This window comes from Lissotriton helveticus, chromosome 7 (genome assembly GCF_964261635.1).
Source record: "Lissotriton helveticus chromosome 7, aLisHel1.1, whole genome shotgun sequence".
Lineage (NCBI taxonomy): Eukaryota > Metazoa > Chordata > Amphibia > Caudata > Salamandridae > Lissotriton > Lissotriton helveticus.
The window spans coordinates 400,673,815-400,695,359 of NC_136068.1; the positions used below are offsets into that span (position 1 = coordinate 400,673,815).

The following is a 21,545-nucleotide window of genomic DNA, read 5'->3' on the forward strand; positions in this document are numbered from 1 at the left end:
TTCAGATATCTAGCGACCAGTAATCCCTCTCCTGTAGAGTAGCTCAAAACAGCCCTGACTTATGCATTCACCAGCCTGCTACTGTTAGTTTGAGGGTCTGCATATGTCCTTTGGCAGGCAGCTTCAAATGATGGCCACCAAGGACTCCTTAGCTAATTCCAACACTGAGTTGGATTAACTCTTCCATCAGTTAATTGAAGGAGTCTCAGTTACTCAGACCATACTCTTTTCTAAAGGAGGTGGCTGAAAAATTGGAATACCCGAAAGCTGAACAAGTGGTGGTGATCTAGACTCTCCAAACCACTTCGCGAGTGAGATTATTGCCGTGGGGAACTCCTGTCACTAGCAAAATGTTAAATATCCTAAGAGACTCTCCATTTATGGAGCAAGCATTTATCCTTAGTATCTAACGTTACCAAACTAGATGTCCTCCCCAGGAATCTGTTGTTCAGGTATGAAAGGATGCCCTCATTGGCCCCCAGATACAGAGAGAGAGTGTCTAGCTAGTGTCCCGAGGGTCCCTTAACGGACATACACCTGACGTGAGATCTGACATTATGAACATCGACCTTTTGCAGTCTTGGGGTGCTTCTTGCTGGGCAGCAACAATAATAAATGTGGGGGCATATTTTCCAGTATGTCGCATTCTTAAGAACTGTTTCTCATCATGCCTTCAAAACTCATTTGTGAAGAATTACTTTCGGTTCAGAAATTGACTAATAGCTAGATTTCCTTTAAGAAAATTCTAAAGTGCCAGTTACTTTTGGAGAACTGTTCTTTGCTCTATATTTTTTGGGTAGTTTGAGGTCATGTTATGTTTATATTAAGCGTACGTGGGACTGGTTTCAAATGGCTGCATTTTGTAACAAGATTTCTCATTTATTTCCCAGGTTTCCCCTTGTGGCAGTTAGCATTGGATTCGCATTTCAAAAAGAGGTAAACAAAAGTTGTATAATGAGTGTGCATTTATTCTTTCTTTGGACTTGCAAAGGAGGCCAACACACAATAATGTTGAATTTACTCATCTGTATAGCACTCACTGTAAAATTGGGAGAGACATGAACTTTGGAAGATCTATTGTGGCTCATTAAGCTATGAGCGATAGTAGAACCTCTCCGAGTCGACAGAAATCAATATGATGACTTAAAGCGCCAAAGGACTCGCCTACCACCCCTCTACTTCCAAAACAGCTCCTCAAAGCAGGTATCACAATTTATCGATAATCCTAGACTGATATAGCATTTTCATTTCAATATATGAAAGTCTTACACCACATAAAAGTTCCCGACACAACTGTACCTCCTAACAATACCAATGGCACAAATGTACAGCCACCTAACCGCTCTACTTCACCTGAATTACCACTCCATCCTTCACTACCATCCATAAAAACACAGTACAACTCCACAATCCCAAATGAACACTTACCATACCACCACCCTCAACACATCAGCACACGTCTACTCCAACATTGCACTACATCATAAAAAGCACAGCCTAACCTCCTCCCACCACTGCACTACCACCAATGATCACTGGAGCACCATACTAGAAGTCTGCATTACCACCTCCTAACCAACCAAATAACACCCTTCTGTTATGACCCTCTACTCCAGCACTGCATGGCCAACTCCCAGCACGGTTCTGTTCTCCACGGCACCATAAGGCAACTTTTGCATTAAAACTCACACAACTGGACTACCACCGAACGGCACCAAACTACCATCCATCAGCACAATGTCCCAGTGCACTGAACTACTTGAAAATTGTACAGAAGGTAGTGTTTTATCCCTGTTGCCCAACATAGTTCAATGCGCTTTAGAAATTATTAATTTGCCACATTCCCTTAAACTACACTCACCACTTACCCATCCATGTTTTATAGACAACCAGAAGGTGCATTGAAAAAGGGGTTTATATTCACTTTTCCTGCATAAGTGCTAATGGTTGAACACATGAATGCAAACTAGGGCAGCACAAGAATTGGAGTGGCTTGTATCGGTAGCCTGTGGGTGCCCTTCAGGAAGGCTTGGTGCGCTTGAAAAAGGCACGGCCAGTAAGAGTCTGTAACTGCAGCCTTTATCGTGGGGTCTTCAGGTCCTCCTGTTTTGTAGGGTGACCCTAAGCAGATACTGACAGTGCTGCTTCGGCTGCTCTGTCAATATTTGTTGAAGGGTCCAGGGCCTGATTTTGGAAGGAGGAGGGCTCTTAGGTGGGAGGAAGATAGTTCCTGAAGAGTTTCTTAGACTTTCTTGTATCACTCCTAAAGGCTATCAGTGGGGCACACTAAATATGCTACACCTTTTAGGTGGCAGCACACGATTAACATGACCCCATAGGGTTTTTTCTTGCTTTCCTCATAGACATGCCTTTAAATGGCACCCGTCTCTTCGAAGACCAGGCAGAAGTGGCTCTGGAGCACTTTAAGGACTCGGAGGCTACTGCCAAGTCCTTGGGCCTATCTTACCCAACCATCCACCATGTGCTTTGCGCCAATTTCATGGCCATGGAAGGGGCTTTCAGGCAAGCCAGTCCTATCCCCACCACTAGACTGCGCAAGTTCAGCAACCTCGGTGTGGCCGTGGGTGCTGCTCCTTATGACCCCCTAGGTCAGACGGCCAGAGTTCCAGTCAGTCCACTCCTCCCCCTTCAGCCTTTTAAACCTTCAAGATCATGGGCAGCCGGTTGGTGCCAGGATCAGCCATCACCTCCACCACTGGCAAAACATCACATCAGATAAGTGGTTCTTCAGCTCGTCCGAAGGTACTACTCCCTTCCCTTTGAGACTACTCCTCCCTCTATGCCTCCAAATTACGATCGGCTGACGGAGGACCACCTGCACTTGCTTCAGGAGGATGTCAGGACTCTCTTGGCCAACGGAGTCATAGAGAGCGTTCCAGCACCAGAAGTCGGCTGTGGTTGCTATTCCTGCTACTTTCTTGTCCTGTGAGCCCTCAACTACTTCCTCAAAAAGGAGAAGTTTAAAATGCTCACTCTGGCTCAGGTGTTGTCTGCCCTAGACCCTGGAGACTGGATGGTGGCGTTGAACTTACTGGAAGCCTATTTTCACATTCCCGCCCTGCCTGCCTATTGGCGCTCCCTGCGGTTCATGGTAGACCACAAGCCCCTTCAGTTCGCTGTACTCCCCTTTGGCCTTACCAGTGCCCTCCGGGTGTTCACCAAGGTGATGGCAGTGGTCGCAGCTCATCTGCACCAATCAGGGGTGCCAGTCTTCCCCTAGATCGACGACTGGATATTGAAGGCAAGCTCACCCCAGACTGTCCTATGGTGATTCTCCGGTTTTCACTTGGGTTCACTATCAAAGTGTTGAAGTCCCACCTTACTCCCTCTCAGATGCTCCTTTTTATCGGCGCTCTTCTGGACACAGTGTTGTTTCAGGCCAATCCTCACGAGCGGTTAGTCCAGGATATTCAGGCTATGATACTGATGTTTCAGAGTCTATTCTGGATTTCGGTGAGAATGACACTGAGGCTGCTGTGCCTCATGGCCCTCTGCATCCTGCTAGTCACACATGCCATATGGCATATGTGATCTCTGCAATGGTACCTGAAGTTCCAGTGGGTGCAGCATCAGGGGATTCTCTGACGTAGTCCAGATCTCGGAGGGGGACTACACAGCATCTGCAGTGGTGGCTGACCAACCGCGATTGGTTTAGAGGCAGATCCCTCTCCCTTCCCTAACAAGATCACAGAGTAGTGACAGATGCGTCATTCCTGGGATGGGGTGACCATCTGGGAGAGGTGGAGATGAGAGGACTCTGGTCTCCGACAGAATCTGGACTTCACATCAACTTGCTTGAGCTCTGAGCAATTCGCTTGCCATTGAAAGCTTTTTCTCCTTTCATCTAGGTAAAGCTGGTTCAGGTGTACACGGACAACACCACAGCCTTGTGGTACTGCAACAAACTAGGAGGGGTGGGGTCGTGGGCCTTGTCTCAAGATGGCCTGTGTCTCTAGACATGGCTAGAACAGCAGGGCATATCCTTGGTGGTTTAACACCTGGCAGGTTCGCTGAACACCAGGGCGGACAAACTCAGCAGTCGATGCCTAGCGGATCATGAATTAAGTTTCCATCCAGGGCTGGCACAAGGTCTCTTTCTGAAGTGGGGAGAGCCTTGGTTAGATGTGTTCGACTCTGCCGAGAATGCCAGCAGTTTTGCAAGCTGGAGTTTCCAAGGCAGCACTCGCTTGGCTATGCTTTTTGTCTCGAGTGGAGCTGGGGCCTCCTGTGTGCCTTTCACCAATGCTAATTCTGTCCAGAGTGCGAGCCCAAGTCATTCTTGTGGTCCTGGACTAGGCATGGCTAGTCTGGTATCCTGAGCTTCTCCAACTGAGCACGATTCTCCAATCAGGCTGCTCCTTTGGGAGGATCCTATGTCGCAACGGCAAGGGAGAGTCCTCCACCCAAACCTGTCAACTTTACGCCTTCTTACATGGAGATTCAGCCGTGGCAGTTTATAGATTCAAACCTTACTCTAGCAGTTTGCAATGTCCTTTTAATAGCCAGGCGTCCGTCTGCCGAGACAGTGTACGCCTGCTGGTGACAAAAATGTATAAAATATTGTACAGAAATGTTTATTGATCCTCTTTCTGCTTCCCTCTTTCAAGCCCTTCTCTTTAATATGACTTGCACAGCAGGACTCTGTTCTGGGTACTCTTAAAGTGTATCTTTCGCCCCTGTCTGCCTTCTTGAGGCTGCCAGACCAACCCTCTTTATTTAAACCCCCTGTCCTAAATAGATTTCTTAAAGGGCTTGACATATGCTCCCATCTGCCCCATTCATCATGCCTCAGTGGGACCATAATTTGGTTCTCACCTTCCTCATGTGTGCTCCATTCCATCCTCTGCATAATTGCCCCCTCCGGCTGCTTGCTATCAAGCTATCAAAATAGCCATTTGGTGGCAGTAACTTTTGCCAGAGGTTGGGCGAATTGCAGGCTCTGTCATCCAGGCCTCTTTACCTGACCATCTTCCCTGATAAGTTGGTGCTTCGCACTAGGGCCTCTTTCTTACCGAAAGTAGTAACACCATTCCATGTGGGGCAATCTGACACCTTGCCCACTTTCTATGCTACTCCACACCCCACTAAAGAGGAGGAGGGACTCCACTCTCTGGATCCAAAACGAGAATTGTCGTTCTATCTTAACCGCACTAAAGAGTTCAGGTGGATGACCAACTCTTTGTGGGTTACGTTGGATTAAAGAAAGGTTGTGCGTTGCAGAAGAGGACCATCTTACAACGGGTTGTCCTCTGCATCAAAATTTGCTACGCTCTGGCCAAGAAACAGCCTCTTGAAGGCTGAAGTGCTCATTCCACCGGAACTAAGGCTGAGACCACAGCATTGCAATGTAGTGTCCCAGTCCTTGACATTTGTGAGGCAGCAATCTGGGCATCACTGCACAGGTTTACTAAGCACTACTGCCTGGACAGTCCAGTCTGCAGGGACCACCTTTTTGGCCCCTCTGTTCTGCAGGAATTCCTGGTCTAAACTTGTCTGCAGTTTTTCCTCTGGGGAAGGTATTGCTTGGGTATCTATTCTTAGATCATGAATCAGCAGCTAGATGTTATGTTATGTTATTTTATTTTATATAGCGCGCAGATGCCGCAGCCAAGAGGCGTCCCGGCGCTGTAGGAGATAGTGAAACACAACACAGCAAAGGTAACCAGACAGGAATGGGACTAAACTACGGAAAATAGGAAGGTTTTTAATGCCTTCCTAAAAGGGAGCAGGTCAGGGATGGAACGGAGTGGGGCAGGCAAAGAGTTCCAGAGAGCTGCCGCCAACACTGAGAAAGAACGTCCACCCATTCTAGCTTTTTTAAAACGTGGAACAATGGCTAGATTTAACCCTGAGGATCGAAGGGCTCTGGAAGGGGCATAGTGAAGGATTGTCTGTGAAAGGATAGGAGGGGAGGCTAACTTAAGAATTTTAAAGGTTAAGCAGAGAGCTTTAAACTTAATTCTTTGACCTACAGGTAACCAATGGAGATCTTGAATGGTTCGACGAGCAGAGACAAACTTCGGAAGGCCGACCAGCATCCTGGCCGCCGCATTTTGAACCCGCTGAAGGCGAGCTAGTTCTGCCTGATTCACGCCCAAAAACAGAGAGCTGGCGTAGTCCAATCTGGTGAGAACCAAAGCTTGGACTATGATCGGTCTGGTGTCCGCATCAAAAAATTTGAAGATAGGTCGGAGGCACTGCAGGGCACCAAAACATGTACCAGCTACACGTTTAGTGTGGGGAGTGAAGGAAAGTTTGTCGTCGAGCCACACCCCAAGATTTCTAACTTCAGCTACAGGAGTGGGAGCAGGGCCCAACTCGGATGGCCACCATTGGTCTCCCCATAGCCCACTTTCCCTACCAAAGATGATGACCTCGGTCTTAGAGGCATTGAGTTGGAGTCGATTATTCGCCATCCAGCCTGCCACAGCTTTAAGAGCAGACTGAAAGGTAGGGGCATCCATGTTGGAATCACCATTAAGTGCCACCGCCAGCTGCGTGTCATCGGCGTATGACACCATGGTGAGACCATAACTGTGGGCTACCTCCGCCAGCGGCTGAACATACAAATTAAATAGGGTAGGGCTGAGGGCCGAACCCTGCGGGACACCCTGACGAATGGGGCGAGGGGCAGAGACATAGGGTGGTGTAGATACTTTGAAGGTTCGATCCGTAAGAAAGGATCGGAACCACTCAAGTGCTACCTCTCCGACTCCTGCTTCCACAAGACGATGCATAAGGATCTGATGGAAAACCGTGTCAAAGGCGGCACTGAGATCCAATAGGATCAGTGCCGCCGTCTGACCCTGGTCCAGCATCTTCCTGATGTGCTCCACCACAACCAAGAGAGCGGTCTCGGTACTGTGGCCCGCTCGGAACCCATTCTGGGAATTGTCCAGTATATTAGCTTCCTGCAGGTGAGATGATAGTGTGATTAGCATGCGCTTCTGCTAATTTAGCTAGCCAAGGGAGAAGGGAGATAGGCCGATAGTGTTCTGATTTTGTAGGGTCAAGGGAGGGCTTTTTAAGAATAGGGATGATAGTAGCCTGCTTCCAGGCAGTGGGAACACTACCGGTGTTAAAGGAGAGATCGATAAGACTATGCATGGCCGGGTAGCAGCACTCGGCGAGTTCCCGAAATTGAGTGGGTCTCATAGGGTCATCCGGTGAACCGGATTTGACTTTTATCGTCAAGGCTTTGAACTCCTCTAAAGTGGGGCTGGGAATGATTAACAGTGGTTTAGGAACCATTGGTGCGATAGTATTCTCACTGATGGTGGACTGAGAGAATGACCTGTAAATGGCCTCCACCTTTTCAACAAAGAACGAGGCCAGATCCTCACAATGTGCCAAGGAAGCTTCAAGAGTAGTAGTGGCAGTCTTTTTACTTGTGAGGTCCTTGCATACCCTAAAGATAACCTTGGTAGGATTCGTACTGTTCTTTATCTCCTGAGAATAGAAGGCAGCCCTGGCTATGCATATGGCCCGATGGTACACTCTAGTGCAGGCCCTATAGGCCGACTTGAGGTCAGCGTCATAAGTTTTGCGCCATGCACGTTCCGCTTTTTTACAAGAAGATTTAAGCGTCTTAAGGGATTCGTCGTACCAAGGGCTAGAGGGACTTGATCTAGTCTTACTCCACCTGGCCGGTATAAGAATATCTAGTGAGTGATTTATCCACTCACAGAAGCTATCATAGCCAAGGGAAGCTTCAAAAGGGGGTTGAGGATGGTGCTTCATCAGAAGATGGTGAAAGTGCTCTAAATTCAAGTTTCTCCAGGGACGTTTGAAAATATCAGGAGTGTTGTTTCTAGGGGGAGGAATAAAAGTGGTAATATGAGTTTCGATCAAATGATGATCGGTCCAGGCCATAGGCCTAGGTTGGAGCACTGAAATATTGGTGGAGATATTCGTCAGGAAGGGATCTAGCAAATGTCCGCCTGTATGAGTCGGTAATTGTACCAGTTGGATTAATTGGAATGCTTCAAGATCAGCTAACAAGCTATGGACCGAGTTGGAAAGTGGGGCATCCATATGCAGGTTAAGGTCACCAATAATCGTGAAATTAGCTGTTTTCATGACTAGAGAGGAGACCACCTCCGGGAGGCTATGACGGAAAGCGCCCTCGGGACCGCGAGGCCTATAGATTAGTAGTCCCGAGAAGGTAAAGTGGGGATTCACTGTGATGTTAAAATGCGCGCTCTCACACCCTGCTATGATGGTAGGTTGCCAGGCGCAAGGATAGCGTGTTTTTACCGCGACTGCGATACCTCCACCTCTAGAATTACGGTGGAGTGAGTGCATGTTGTATCCCACTGGGAGTGCTAAATTCATGACAGCCATAGATTGGTCATGCAGCCGGGTTTCGGTAAAAAAAAAGATATCGGGGTTCTCATCTGTGATCAAAGAGAATACTTCTTGAGAGTGACATACCAGCGATCTAACATTCAGATGGTAAATTTTAAGAGTGGGTCGAGTAACTAAGCCTAAAGCAGAGTCTGGCTTGTGGACACAGGGAGGTGTAGATTGAAGACTCATAATAGGCAACGGCTTAGGAAGTTTAAAAGAACAGGTGGGACACTGATAAGGCCCACTAAGAGGATCCAGAGCGCCATGATGGCAGTCTCTTACCTCACGACGCAGTAGACGCAGGTCCCCAGCAGATGTCATCCTGGGAGAGCCAGAGTCCCCTGCCCTAGCCCTGCCTTAGCGCTGACGGGCGCAGACGGGCAGGATTCTGGCGAGACTCAGGCGTAGCGAGGGCGCGACCGCTGCGCGAGACCGCTTCGTTCCAGGCGAGCTTTAAGTAGGCGAGTGGCGGTGAGAAGCGCTAGCGCGCTAACCCCCAAGCAAAGGAAGGGAACAGCCTTCCCAAGATGGCGTCGTCACGTGACCCAGTAGCCCCGGAGCCCGGACCCGCAAAGTAGCGGTGCTTCTACTTTTTTTTATATGCGGTGAGGGCCAGGGGGGGTCGCAGCAGCACATTAAAATCAGGGGGAATAAAAGCAAAAGGAAACTCAAATACAAAATAGGGTGCTTTTAAAAAGAAGCGCGAGCCAAAACACCGCGCTAATCCAAGAAATCTCAGCAAACACGGTGATCACCTTCTCCAGGCTGACCCCGTGTCAACGCTCACCTTAAGTAGGCGAGTGGCGGTGAGAAGCGCTAGCGCGCTAACCCCCAAGCAAAGGAAGGGAACAGCCTTCCCAAGATGGCGTCGTCACGTGACCCAGTAGCCCCGGAGCCCGGACCCGCAAAGTAGCGGTGCTTTTACTTTTTTTTATATGCGGTGAGGGCCAGGGGGGGTTGCAGCAGCACATTAAAATCAGGGGGAATAAAAGCAAAAGGAAACTCAAATACAAAATAGGGTGCTTTTAAAAAGAAGCGCGAGCCAAAACACAGCGCTAATCCAAGAAATCTCAGCAAACACGGTGATCACCTTCTCCAGGCTGACCCCGTGTCAACGCTCACCTTAAGTAGGCGAGTGGCGGTGAGAAGCGCTAGCGCGCTAACCCCCAAGCAAAGGAAGGGAACAGCCTTCCCAAGATGGCGTCGTCACGTGACCCAGTAGCCCCGGAGCCCGGACCCGCAAAGTAGCGGTGCTTTTACTTTTTTTTATATGCGGTGAGGGCCAGGGGGGGTCGCAGCAGCACATTAAAATCAGGGGGAATAAAAGCAAAAGGAAACTCAAATACAAAATAGGGTGCTTTTAAAAAGAAGCGCGAGCCAAAACACAGCGCTAATCCAAGAAATCTCAGCAAACACGGTGATCACCTTCTCCAGGCTGACCCCGTGTCAACGCTCACCTTAAGTAGGCGAGTGGCTGTGAGAAGCACTAGCGCGCTAACCCCCAAGCAAAGGAAGGGAACAGCCTTCCCAAGATGGCGTCGTCACGTGACCCAGTAGCCCCGGAGCCCGGACCCGCAAAGTAGCGGTGCTTTTACTTTTTTTTATATGCGGTGAGGGCCAGGGGGTGTCGCAGCAGCACATTAAAATCAGGGGGAATAAAAGCAAAAGGAAACTCAAATACAAAATAGGGTGCTTTTAAAAAGAAGCGCGAGTCAAAACACAGCGCTAATCCAAGAAATCTCAGCAAACACGGTGATCACCTTCTCCAGGCTGACCCCGTGTCAACGCTCACCTTAAGTAGGCGAGTGGCGGTGAGAAGCGCTAGCGCGCTAACCCCCAAGCAAAGGAAGGGAACAGCCTTCCCAAGATGGCGTCGTCACGTGACCCAGTAGCCCCGGAGCCCGGACCCGCAAAGTAGCGGTGCTTTTACTTTTTTTTATATGCGGTGAGGGCCAGGGGGGGTCGCAGCAGCACATTAAAATCAGGGGGAATAAAAGCAAAAGGAAACTTAAATACAAAATAGGGTGCTTTTAAAAAGAAGCGCGAGCCAAAACACAGCGCTAATCCAAGAAATCTCAGCAAACACGGTGATCACCTTCTCCAGCCGTCACCGTCTCTATCAGATGGACAAGTTACGTACCTCTTGTTATCTGGTAGAAACATGATCTAGCCGCAGGTTCCTGATCGACCCACCGATCCTCCCCTCACTGTGGACAGGTTTTTAGGGTCAGGGCCGATCACTTTCAGGGCCCTAGTTGTTCTAAACACACCCCTGTCGGTGCACTTTATGGCTCGGTGCTCCTGGCGTGGACAGTCGTGAAATGTAACTAACATCTGCGTGCTGTGGTGGTGCCTATTTAGGTGATGCGGACGTCACTTCGGGCACGGATGACACGACAACGCCAAGCAGAGCCGACTGACGCCACCTAGCAGTACGCAAGGGTATTGCTCAAGCAAAAGTCTTCCAGAACCAGCCTGGGATATTCTAAGGTAAGGAATCTGCAGCAAGTTCATGTTTCTACCCGATAAGGCATTACTAAAGGTAAGTAATTCCTTTAGATACACAGGTGAAAAAAATATTGTATTCAACATTAAATTTGAGTTGAATCCCAGTTTAGCCTGCGAAATGCGAGAACTGTGAATGAAATATGATGTTGATGGACTGGGTACCTGATAAAAGAAAACCTGTACCAGAGGGTAGCATAAAACAGGAAATTAAGCATATGGCTTTGAAGCTGACGTTGGAAAACTAAATCTTGTATAGAAATGTACTAATATTTATTCTGACTGACATTATCAGAGGTATTTCTTGGTTTCTTTGAATCAAGTATTGGCTTATGCCTACTTGAGTTTACCACTTCATCACACCTCTGTTGGAAGTAGAGGATACTTGGAAGAATGTTCGTCAAGTCTGGAAAACCTGTAGACTCTACTGAACCCATTATTCACACTGTGTCCCAGCCATTTCCAGAAAAGAAGGAAACTGTTACAATCTTTGTTTCTGGACTAATAAAATTTGTGAACAAGTGTTTAAATATAATAACATATGCATCTGAATACCTTATCTGATAATATTGTGATTTTTAATACCACTGTTAGGGAAGGCTGAGAAGGCCTCACTGGTCTGACTAATCCAGACCATAACAGTACCACAGACTTCTCAATCTAATGTCACAATGTATTCTCGTTTAGTGGAGATATTTTGTCAAGAGTCTCTGCCTGCTGGAGAGTATAAATGGATACACTAACAAGTAACTATTTTCTCTCGTCTATAACAAAAGCTCGCCATCCCTCAATTACTCTAGTAGACAAGTTCGAACTGCAATACACCAATAGACCGTTGAAGCTGCAATGAATATGACTGGCCTGAAGTTAGATAGATAGTGTAGTGTTGATGAGCGGTAGGTACAAGCCTCTAAGATTTGAAATAATATATCAGATCAAATCCCAATTGATCATGAATTGCCTTGATTTTTTTTTTATATCTTACCTAGCTTTTATTGATTTGTCTTGATGTAAATTGCTTTTATGCAAATCAAAACATGTATCTTGGAATTCTTTGGATGAACGGCCGAATAATGGAAACAATATCTAAATCGCCTTTACCCATTTGTTTTGAGTGTTAAGCAGAAAATTTCGACCATAGTCCTTTCCTCGCGAGCTAGCAAAGCAAGATTAATCTCTTGAGGCATAATGTTACTTTATTTAGAGAATTAACCTTATTGGCACAAATTGCAAAACTGAAATTCTTAGGCTCTCTGTTGATTTAGGTAACATTCATCACTTGTACAATGCATCCAAGTGTGCTTGGAACCCCCTTCTTTACCATTTAACGACTTCTTTGCCGTCTCAGGACGGTAAAGAAGCCCACTTATTGGAAACAAGTCCAGCATCTAAGTCCAGCATCTATGATACTAGGTTAATACAAATTAACGGTTCAGCTGGAATTTAATCAGAGAATCACGAAACAGACCATTATTAAGGCATTTTTATTGTTCATTTATATTGCTCTTTATTCATGTAGAATTCTATGTTCTCCGCTTATGTGTTCCTGGATACTCTTTATTAATGAACTATTTGTACCCTGAAACAATATTTCACTTGTTAATGTTTTTGTCTTCTTTCCGGTGCCCAAACCTCTTTCAGCTCGAATTTGGTGTCATCTACCATTGCACTGAAGAACGATTGTACACTGGACGGAAAGGCCATGGGTCATTCTGCAATGGGGAGAGGCTGCAGGTATCCAAAGAGACAGGTTGGTTCCATATGTGGTTCTTTTTACTCCTCAGGCTATCAACTTAGTTTTACACCAGCTGCCCTTTACCAGCCCATGTCCCACTCTACCCATGTTCCCTTCTAGTCATCTTCCTTTTTTCCCTGCCTCTCCTCACCTCCCCTTTCCTTTACCCACCTTCTCAGCATCCCCATTTCTTCCCAACTGCCTTGTTCTTCTAGCTCCACTTTGCTTCTAGCTATTCTTTTCATATAGCCCAGAGACACTTTTAGCTGTTTCACCAGCCTCATGTTTTCTAAATCAATACATGCTTGGGTTTTTGGTCAGCCCCCTTCATTCATTGGTCTTTTTAGATCTCATTCACATTTTGCTTCCGAACACCCCAGCATATCTCGTAGGCCAGCCCACTTTATCCACTGGCTGTCTTACACTGCAAGTGAAGTATATAAGAAGTAATGAAATACTTCAAATAATCGCAGCCATTGTTAATCCTTTGGCCCGCATCTCAGTCCTTTGTTATTTTGCCCTAGTTGGGACACAGCCATATGCAGTGCAGTCTTGACCCAGCTCCAAGAGCCAAGCCTGAACTGTCAGGCCTGATTCTCCTCCCTGAACAGGAACACAAGCACCCAAAATCGGTTTTGCCTAGATTGGGGCTCATCACTTGGGTGCAAGTTGGAACCAGTGGTACAATGAGCACAGGACCCATGTCTGGGCCTACCCATCGCACTTAGGGCATCGCACTGAAGTTGATCCAAAGTAAGGTGGCATGGCGGGTTAAAACATAATGTGTTGGAATACTACCTATGCAATTGACAGTGGTTAGACTTATTGCAAGACTTCTTCCCATCAACTTTTGTGTGTATCACACTGCAAGTGTAGGTATTTTGCCTCATCACATGTTCATGGCCACTTGAAAATGGATGCACTTCAGTGCCAGAGCTGTTGTGCCTGTTGGGCTACTACTTAGGTTGACCTTTTTCTATTTTTTTGGAGCATATTTACTATGTTTTTAAATCAAAATGGCATGCTTGTTGAGACCATATTCTATGCCAATGCTTGTTTTCTTTATTGTATCTCCTACATTTCCCCAGATCCCTTTACTTCCAATCTAAACAGCTCTTTTTTTAACCATTTGCACAGGTACTCTTTATTCCCAGTTTGCCTTCTTCCTAGCTCCCTCCCTTACAGCTTCTCTGCCTCTTTTTTTCCAACTCAGCCTTTCCCCTTTCCCACCAGTTCTCCTTTGCCCCACCTCTTCTTTTTATTACGAGCTCTTTTTCTCAGCTCTGTTCTTTGCCATGGGATGCCTTCCCAGACCCATTTTCTCTTCAAATTCCTTCAGGCTTCCTTTCTCGGCGTCCCTTTACCATCTCCCTCTTCTATCCTCATGTGTGTGGGATGAAGTAGTGCTATAAATAGATTTACCACCCTGTTAAGAAAACATAATTGGTACTTTCTTCATGTTTTGAGATTCTAAATGGTCCAGGGGCAGGCACTTGAAGAAGTGGTGTCACATTCCTGGTATTCAAGTTTGGAATGGTAATTTTATGCTATGTACCTAAAATGTATGTATGTAATTATGTAGCACCCAGTTGTTTGAAGCTAGGTCTGCACCATATAAATCCCAATATATACATATAATTGATATTTAGCCTTTTGTGCATCAACAGATCAAAGGAAACTGTCAAGTTTCAATGAAGTGAACAAAGCATTTGTAATTCAGACGTTTATCACTGTTCTGTTTGTCAGTATTCTGTGATATCGTGCTATAGTATTTGTACAAGGTTTACTATCCCTGTGTTGGGTGCTGAAGTGGTTGTCCAGGTGGGAAACACTCATCTCTACATGAGTGTGTGTGTTGGAAAGAGTGTTGAGTTTGCTTTGAGCCTATGTGGGAAGTGTTACCATGTTGAGCATGATGCTGTGCATGATGACCACCAAGGTGCGGTTGCATTGTTATGGGACACAGTGGTGTAATGGATGAATAAGTGTGAGAAATGGACACGCTTTTTTATAACGTGTTAAGCTGGCAGCTCTGATTGGCACCGCAGTTCCCTTTACTGTGTTGGTAGATTATGTTTTCAAAGTGATTTTCTATCCTGGAGGTGGCAGGAGGACGTCTACTCTGTTATTTTATGGATCCACAAGAGATACCACTTTCATTAGATAGGGCAGGGGTCAGAGATCTGCTTGGACAGACTACTTTAAATTCTTCCTTTATATTATTTACTTTATGAGATGTTAGTTCAGATTTGCCTAGATGGATTGTGTTATTGTCATATTGTTAGCCTTTTTTATTATACAATGCCAATGCTCAAAGTATGTAACTAATTGGGACATGCATGGTGGGCTATGTTACAGATCTCCAATGACCAGCAATTTGTGGTAGATCTCTTCGGTTTCAGCAGACGTCTAATTGTATTAAGTTTTATTTAAGCTTACCAGAATAGCCTATGTTTGTGTCATCCAGTTAGCAGCAAGGTTTATTCCATTCTTTAATACATTATATGTTTGTCCCATTGCCAGCGATGGATCAGTTAATGAATTGGTATATGATATGACATGGGATATATCAAACTGATACTGGGTGGACCACCCCAATGAAGACTAGATTAACTGTCCTCCATCTTGTGGTTAGAAGTAAAAGGAAGGAGACCTGGTGTACAACGTCTGTGAAGTCTGGAGTTCGGGGGCTATTGTTTAAATTCCGATTATCATGAGGCAGGTTGGGGTTTTCGACTGCAGAGTGGTAGCAGGTACTTCTGGTGTTGATTAGAGAGGCTTAGTTTGCCTCTTCACTAATTTTAATGCATGTTTCAAGGTTATTATGAGCTTATGTTTGGTGGAATTCCATAATTTTGGTTGAGTGCCAGTGTCTGATTTCTTGGTATGGTGTGCTGTTCCATAATGTTCTGTAGCTCCCAACCATGCTTATTTTGATCGATGGATTATCATTCTGTGTTCTTTCCCTGTTTCAGTGATTTATATATGATTATTGTGGAAACAACCATGTTTTCATCTCTCTTCTGAACTTTAAATGCTGCTGAATGCCTCAAATGTTGGCAAGCAATTAGTTCCAGAGCTTGGTGGCTTGTACTGAGAAAGCAGAGCATCCTAACGATTTGTTTTCATAAGGTGGTATGACGATCTGTGGCGCTAGCCTGGAGCACAGTGTCCTATTTTGTATACTTTAAAGTATGCACATTTTCTACAATCCAATGGATAATAGAGACGGAAAGGAGTTGTGGAAGTAAGGACAGCAAACAAGCCCAAATATGCAAAGTCAATGTTTTTAGCTCCGAATATTTCCAGAATAGGCATGCTGGTCACTCTGGTATGTGGTAAATGATTCCATGGTTTCTAGAAGTGTAGACCCACTTAGTTGCTCATTAGCATTTTAACTGTTAAGATGTAGAATATGACCCATTGACGTCCTCTGCACTACTTTCATGATGTGGAAGATATCAACGGGTTGCCCTCCATACCTGAATAAATGAAAACATAAGAATAATTGTTTTCAGAAACGACGTTGCAGCAAAACAAAACTGAAGCATACCACACTAATGGCGCTGTCACCCTTGGCCGGTGCTGTGAGGCTTAATTCAGTCCCCCAGCGCCAATTGGCATGTGAATGTCAACATTGGAAAGGGGTCAAAGTCCTCTTTCCAGTTCTGTCTCTGTAGTAGATTCCTGCTTGGGGATGGGGGAGGGAGCAATGCCCCTTGGGGAAGGGCTGGTAGCTCTGCAACCAGTGGCAAGACATTCTTACCCCCAATCTGCCCTACTGGGGGATGGAAAGCCCACTATACACAAGTTGAAAAGAATGAGCACTATCTACCCTGACATTGAGTTATTCTCCCACCCCAAAGGGAGCAATAGAGTCTTTCTGGCCACCTCCCGGGTGAGGGTGGTGGTGGTAGAAAGCCCACTAGGCACTAGTGGTTTCTTTTTTTCTGGGGCAGAGAAGCTCCTTGGGCAAGTTGAGCCCTCAATCGCCTGCAGGAGGACAACAAAAAACCCACTTTACACCAGGGATTACGAAATGGCACAAAAAATGGGGCAACCGATCATGACATTGGACCTAACCCCCACCCCACAAGGCCCAGTAGAGTCTTTCTCCTCTCCCGAGGGCAGATATGAAATTTGGCCACATTTTCATATTGAGGGTTCACCTATTATCTGCCACCGGTTATTGGGGGGGGGGGAGTAGGGTGAAGAGATAGCCCCACTATACACCAGGGATTTTACAGTAGGGCACAAAAAAGATGTGGGAGTGTTCAGTGCTCTGTGGTGCAGAACATCCACATCCTCATGTCAAGCAAGTGAAAATGTGGATTCTCTAGGGTGTAACTTTGACAAACAAACCTGTTGTGACGTTGGGGGGGCGTAAATCCAAATTTTCTCTTACTTGTCATGCTGGCACTCACAAAAACCTACTAAACCCACACATTCCTGAAAACTAGACAGCCAGGGGAGAGCAGGGTGGTGTGTCTTGTGTGGATACCACAACGTTTTTTTTACCCACAATGCCCTTCAAACCTCAAACTTTGACATAAACAATGCATTTTCCTCACATTTCTGTGAGGGAAAGTTCCTGAGTTTGCTAGGAATACAATCACATTTTAATTTTTCTTTTAAATATATTTTTTTTATTTTCACAAACAATAAAAAACAATTATGCTAAGAACATACTCACAATGCATAAGGAGCCAAGCTCCATGTGCAATCAGTATCACTCCCATCATACATTGTCCTTGAGGTAGAACGTTTCACAACCAGGGATCACCATTTAGTCATTATAGGACTAAACGTTCAATTTCAGTATACAATTAAGGCCCATTCACACATTCAGTGGTTTTATACCATTGAGACTTTACCAAACTTCAGTATATAAAATAAGGAACCTCTACGTAGCATGTGAATGCAGTAATGGTTCATTGATTTGCCTCTACATCTCCCGAGGCCATTTCATCCTTTAGTATAGTGTCTTCCTCTACTTTCTTACTTTTGCACTGATTTCCAATGCCTTTCTGCGGCTAGCACCAAATCGGCCACATCCCTAATCCCAACATGCACTTGGGTTTCTGTATGACACCCCTTTTTATTGTATATAATTTTTCAAATCCAGACTAAAGGACATTTTTATTGCCAAACAATCTCAGCATAGACTGCAAGAAAACCTATCGAAAATCTTAGTAATGGCTTATCAGGCCTCACCTTCTGTGGCAACTGAACATCTTTCCTATTTGTCTTTTGTTTCTAATAAAAGACATTGTTTTGCTTTGGTGAGATTTAGTCTGAACTACATTTTTTTAATGGTGGGGTACCACGCACACTCTTATTCGCTATCCAATCTGTCTCTTTGTCCTTGTGATGGTCTCTCCAAACAATCGATTTCACATTTGCTCTTTTTCTGTACATTTTTTAAGGCTGAGAGGGCTAAATTCATTATCCCTCCACTGAAAAACTTAGTCTATGTTTGCATAACCAGGCACTATACGAGGTTTGGAATCTCCTTGTGTAACACGCTAGCGTCCTATTTATTAGCTGTTTTAAGGGGATTAGAAAGGTGAATATTCTGTTATAAGGGCTAGCCCCTAAGATCACCTGTGTTGAGTCTGGAAATGCCTTCTTTTACCCTTCTAATGGTTTCACCGTCATACAGTCTAACCCTTGTAAGTACAGTGTGCCGATTTATATGTATTTAAAGCCCAAGCACCATGAACGTTTTTTCTGGGTGTTCATTTTATTTTGTATTGCCTGTTTGCAAATCATGTTTTCTTCTATTTACTTTTCATGCATTACCTTAAATGTGAAATAAAGATTTTTATGATGATGATGAACCCCAAGAACCCCTACAGTACTACCATTGAGATCATCTTCACCAGAACCATCACCAGTGGCATCTCCACTAGCTCACAGAAATCGGCCTGCAGAGGACGGCTATAACGATGACACTCACGAAGAAGGTGAACTGCCACCGTAGTATATTCCAGCACCAACAGGCCCAGAATGGGTTGATTATTTGTTCCAGTTGACGGAGTGTTCCTCCACCTCCATGTTATGTTATGTTATGTTATTTGGATTTTTTAAGCGCACAGCTGCCCCAGCTAAGGGGTGTCCCGGCGCTGTCTCTAGAACAGATAACACAACCAATAATACAGAGAAAAGTAGGGAATGATCAATAAGACAAAGGGAAGAGATGAGTTTTGACAGCTCTTCTAAAAGCAAAAAGGTCCTCCAGAGAACGAATGTGGGTCGGGAGTGCATTCCATAGTTTAGAGGCCAAAACCGTAAACGATCGGCCACCTAATCTACATTTTTGGAAACGGGGAACGAGTGCCAAATTTTGGCCGGCAGATCGAAGGCTGCGCGAAGGAGTGTATAAAGACAAAAGGTGCTGAAGTATGATGGGGTTGTCAGACTTAAGAATTTTGAATGCAAAGCAGAGGGCCTTGAACTCTATACGTCTGGTTACTGGCAGCCAGTGTAAGTTGGAAATTGTGCTACGGACTGAGCAGAAACGCGGCAGGCCCACCAGGGCCCTAGCTGCCGCGTTCTGCACTCGTTGGAGTCGCAGGACTTCCGCCTGGTTGGCGCCCAAGAACAGTGAGCTCGCGTAATCGAGCCTCGATAGAACGCTAGCTTGGATCACCATCTGGCGGGTGGGAGCATCGAAAAATTTGAGGATAGGCCTCAACCCACGCAGAATGCCGAAGCACATGGATGCCACCTTCTTAGTATGGAGCGAGAAGGTTAGTTTGGAATCCAACCAGACGCCAAGGTTTTTGAGTTCGGAAACAGGTTTTGGGGGGGGTCCCAGCTCCTTGGGCCACCAGCTAGCACCCCACAGATCAGGATGTTTCCCCAACACCATCACCTCAGTTTTGAGGGTGTTGAGTTGTAGACAGTTGGCCATAAGCCAGCTAGCAACAGCCCTCAAACCATCCGCAAAGTTCGATGCCAGTTGGTCAGAGTCCCCATTAAGAGCCACTGCCAACTGGGTATCATCGGCGTAAGATACCATAGTGAGACCCCAACTCTTCGCAACCTCCGCCAAAGGTTGGACGTAAAGGTTAAAAAGAGTGGGGCTCAACGCCGAGCCTTGCGGGACACCTTGAGTGATAGCGGGGGGCTTGGATCTGAACGGTGGCACCACCACCTGAAAAGATCGTTCCGAAAGGAACGATTGAAACCAATCTAACGCCCTGCCTGAGATGCCTGCCTCACTGAGCCTTCGAATAAGAATGGTGTGAGATACATCAGATCCACCAAATAATACAGGAGGTTTTCATAGCCTCATTGAGAGGACTTCCACTTTGACTTGCCTGTTCCAACCTAGGAGAGTAATTATCTCCTTTATGATTTTAAGGAACCATCTTGAAAATATGTGATATTGATCCCTATTATGGACTATATGTGGTCATAATATCTGAAAACTATGAGAAGCCCAGAAGCTACATGGTGGTTCCATTAGGGCAACATCTCAAAAGGCCTAATTTTCCTCCAAGAGAAAACAGACTTTGCAATGACAAAAGAATCATCTCTACAAAGGTAGGGAGTGTACTTACAAGTCCTAGCAGTAAGTGGTTTATCAACAGAGATGGTCAGAGATATACATATATTCTGGAGTAAGGTGTCATAAGACTTGGCATTTATTTGCACGAACCAGGATCGCGGTATGTGGTACAGTAAGTTCTGTACCTGATAAAGTATTATAGGTAAAGAGACCCTTTTAAAAATTGCTGAGCACCCGTACAGCGAGACGACCATATTGTTGTCTCATCTAGGAGGCTGGCGAGAAGTGGATTTATGTTATGTGCCCATGACATTTTTGGGCAAGGTGACATGAAAATACACAAGTATTTAAATCCCTCTGTCGTGTGGGTCAATTGAACCGCCCATGTGCCTCTACCCTGGTCACCGCAACACCGGGAACAGTACAGATTTAGAGGGGTTGGTGTGAAGCTCGGTGGTCTGACCAAAGACTTTGAGGATCTGCAGTATACGTGGCCCAGAGATCCATGGGTCAGTCATAAAGAAAAGGACGTCATCCGCATATAACGTGATGTGGTCGGTCGTGACAGTGGCCACTCAAATCCCTTGAGCACTGGATCACTGTGTACTCACACCACCAAGGGTTCTACTGCTAGGGCGAATAAAAGTGGGAACTGGGTGCAGCCCTGTCTTGTGCCGCAACGGATGGGAAAGGGGGCCGAGCGGTGACCTGCTATGCGTACTGAGGCAGTTAGTTTTGTATACAGTAAACAAACATATGCTAGGAAACGCGGGCCAAAATTAATAGCTTCAAGGAGTTGGAAGAGGTACTCCCAGCTAAGGGAGTTAAATGCCTTGTCAATATCGGCGAGTAGTATGGCTGCAGGGCGCCCCAGCTACAGGGCCACAGCCATGGTGTTATTGACCCGACGGATGTTGTGGCGAGTTGCCTGGTGTGGCAAAAAGCCAGACTGATCTGGATGTATCAGATACTGTACACAAGCCCGCAGGTGACCAGCTAGGACCTTGCCCAATTGTTTGGGCTCAAAGTTAATTAGGGCGATGTGACGATATGAAGATGGATCTTCCGGTGGGCGACATGGCTTTAAGAAGAGAACAATCTTGGCCTGCCACCAATCCCGGGGTAGTAGGCGCTATTTGAGTGAGTCTTGCACCATCTCTAATATGTGTGAGCCCAATGTGGGCAAAATGTGACCGAAGAAATTCCATAGGGAATCCATTGGGACCGGGGAACCGCCCCGGGCGCATTTCCACAAGTGCTGCACCTAGTTCATCAGCCGTAATGGGGGCGTCAAGTTGGTCTCTCATCTGGTCGGTAATTTTTCTGGGAGGGGGGGATATCCCTAAGGAACTCCACGATGAGGGCCTCTGAGAGCTACTCTTGTCACATGTATAATGTAGAAAAGCGGCGACAGCCCTA

General features: G+C 46.0%; 1 protein-coding gene across 1 annotated transcript in view; it reads left to right on the top strand.

The window, feature by feature from the left end:
• IMPA2 (inositol monophosphatase 2) overlaps nucleotides 1-21,545 on the top strand; it is a 183,730-nt gene that overhangs the window by 98,479 nt on the left and 63,706 nt on the right. The window contains exons 4-5 of the mRNA XM_078650515.1: nucleotides 891-936; nucleotides 12,517-12,625. Of these exons, the coding sequence (XP_078506641.1) occupies nucleotides 891-936; nucleotides 12,517-12,625 (155 nt within the window). The remainder of the gene's footprint in view (nucleotides 1-890; nucleotides 937-12,516; nucleotides 12,626-21,545) is intronic.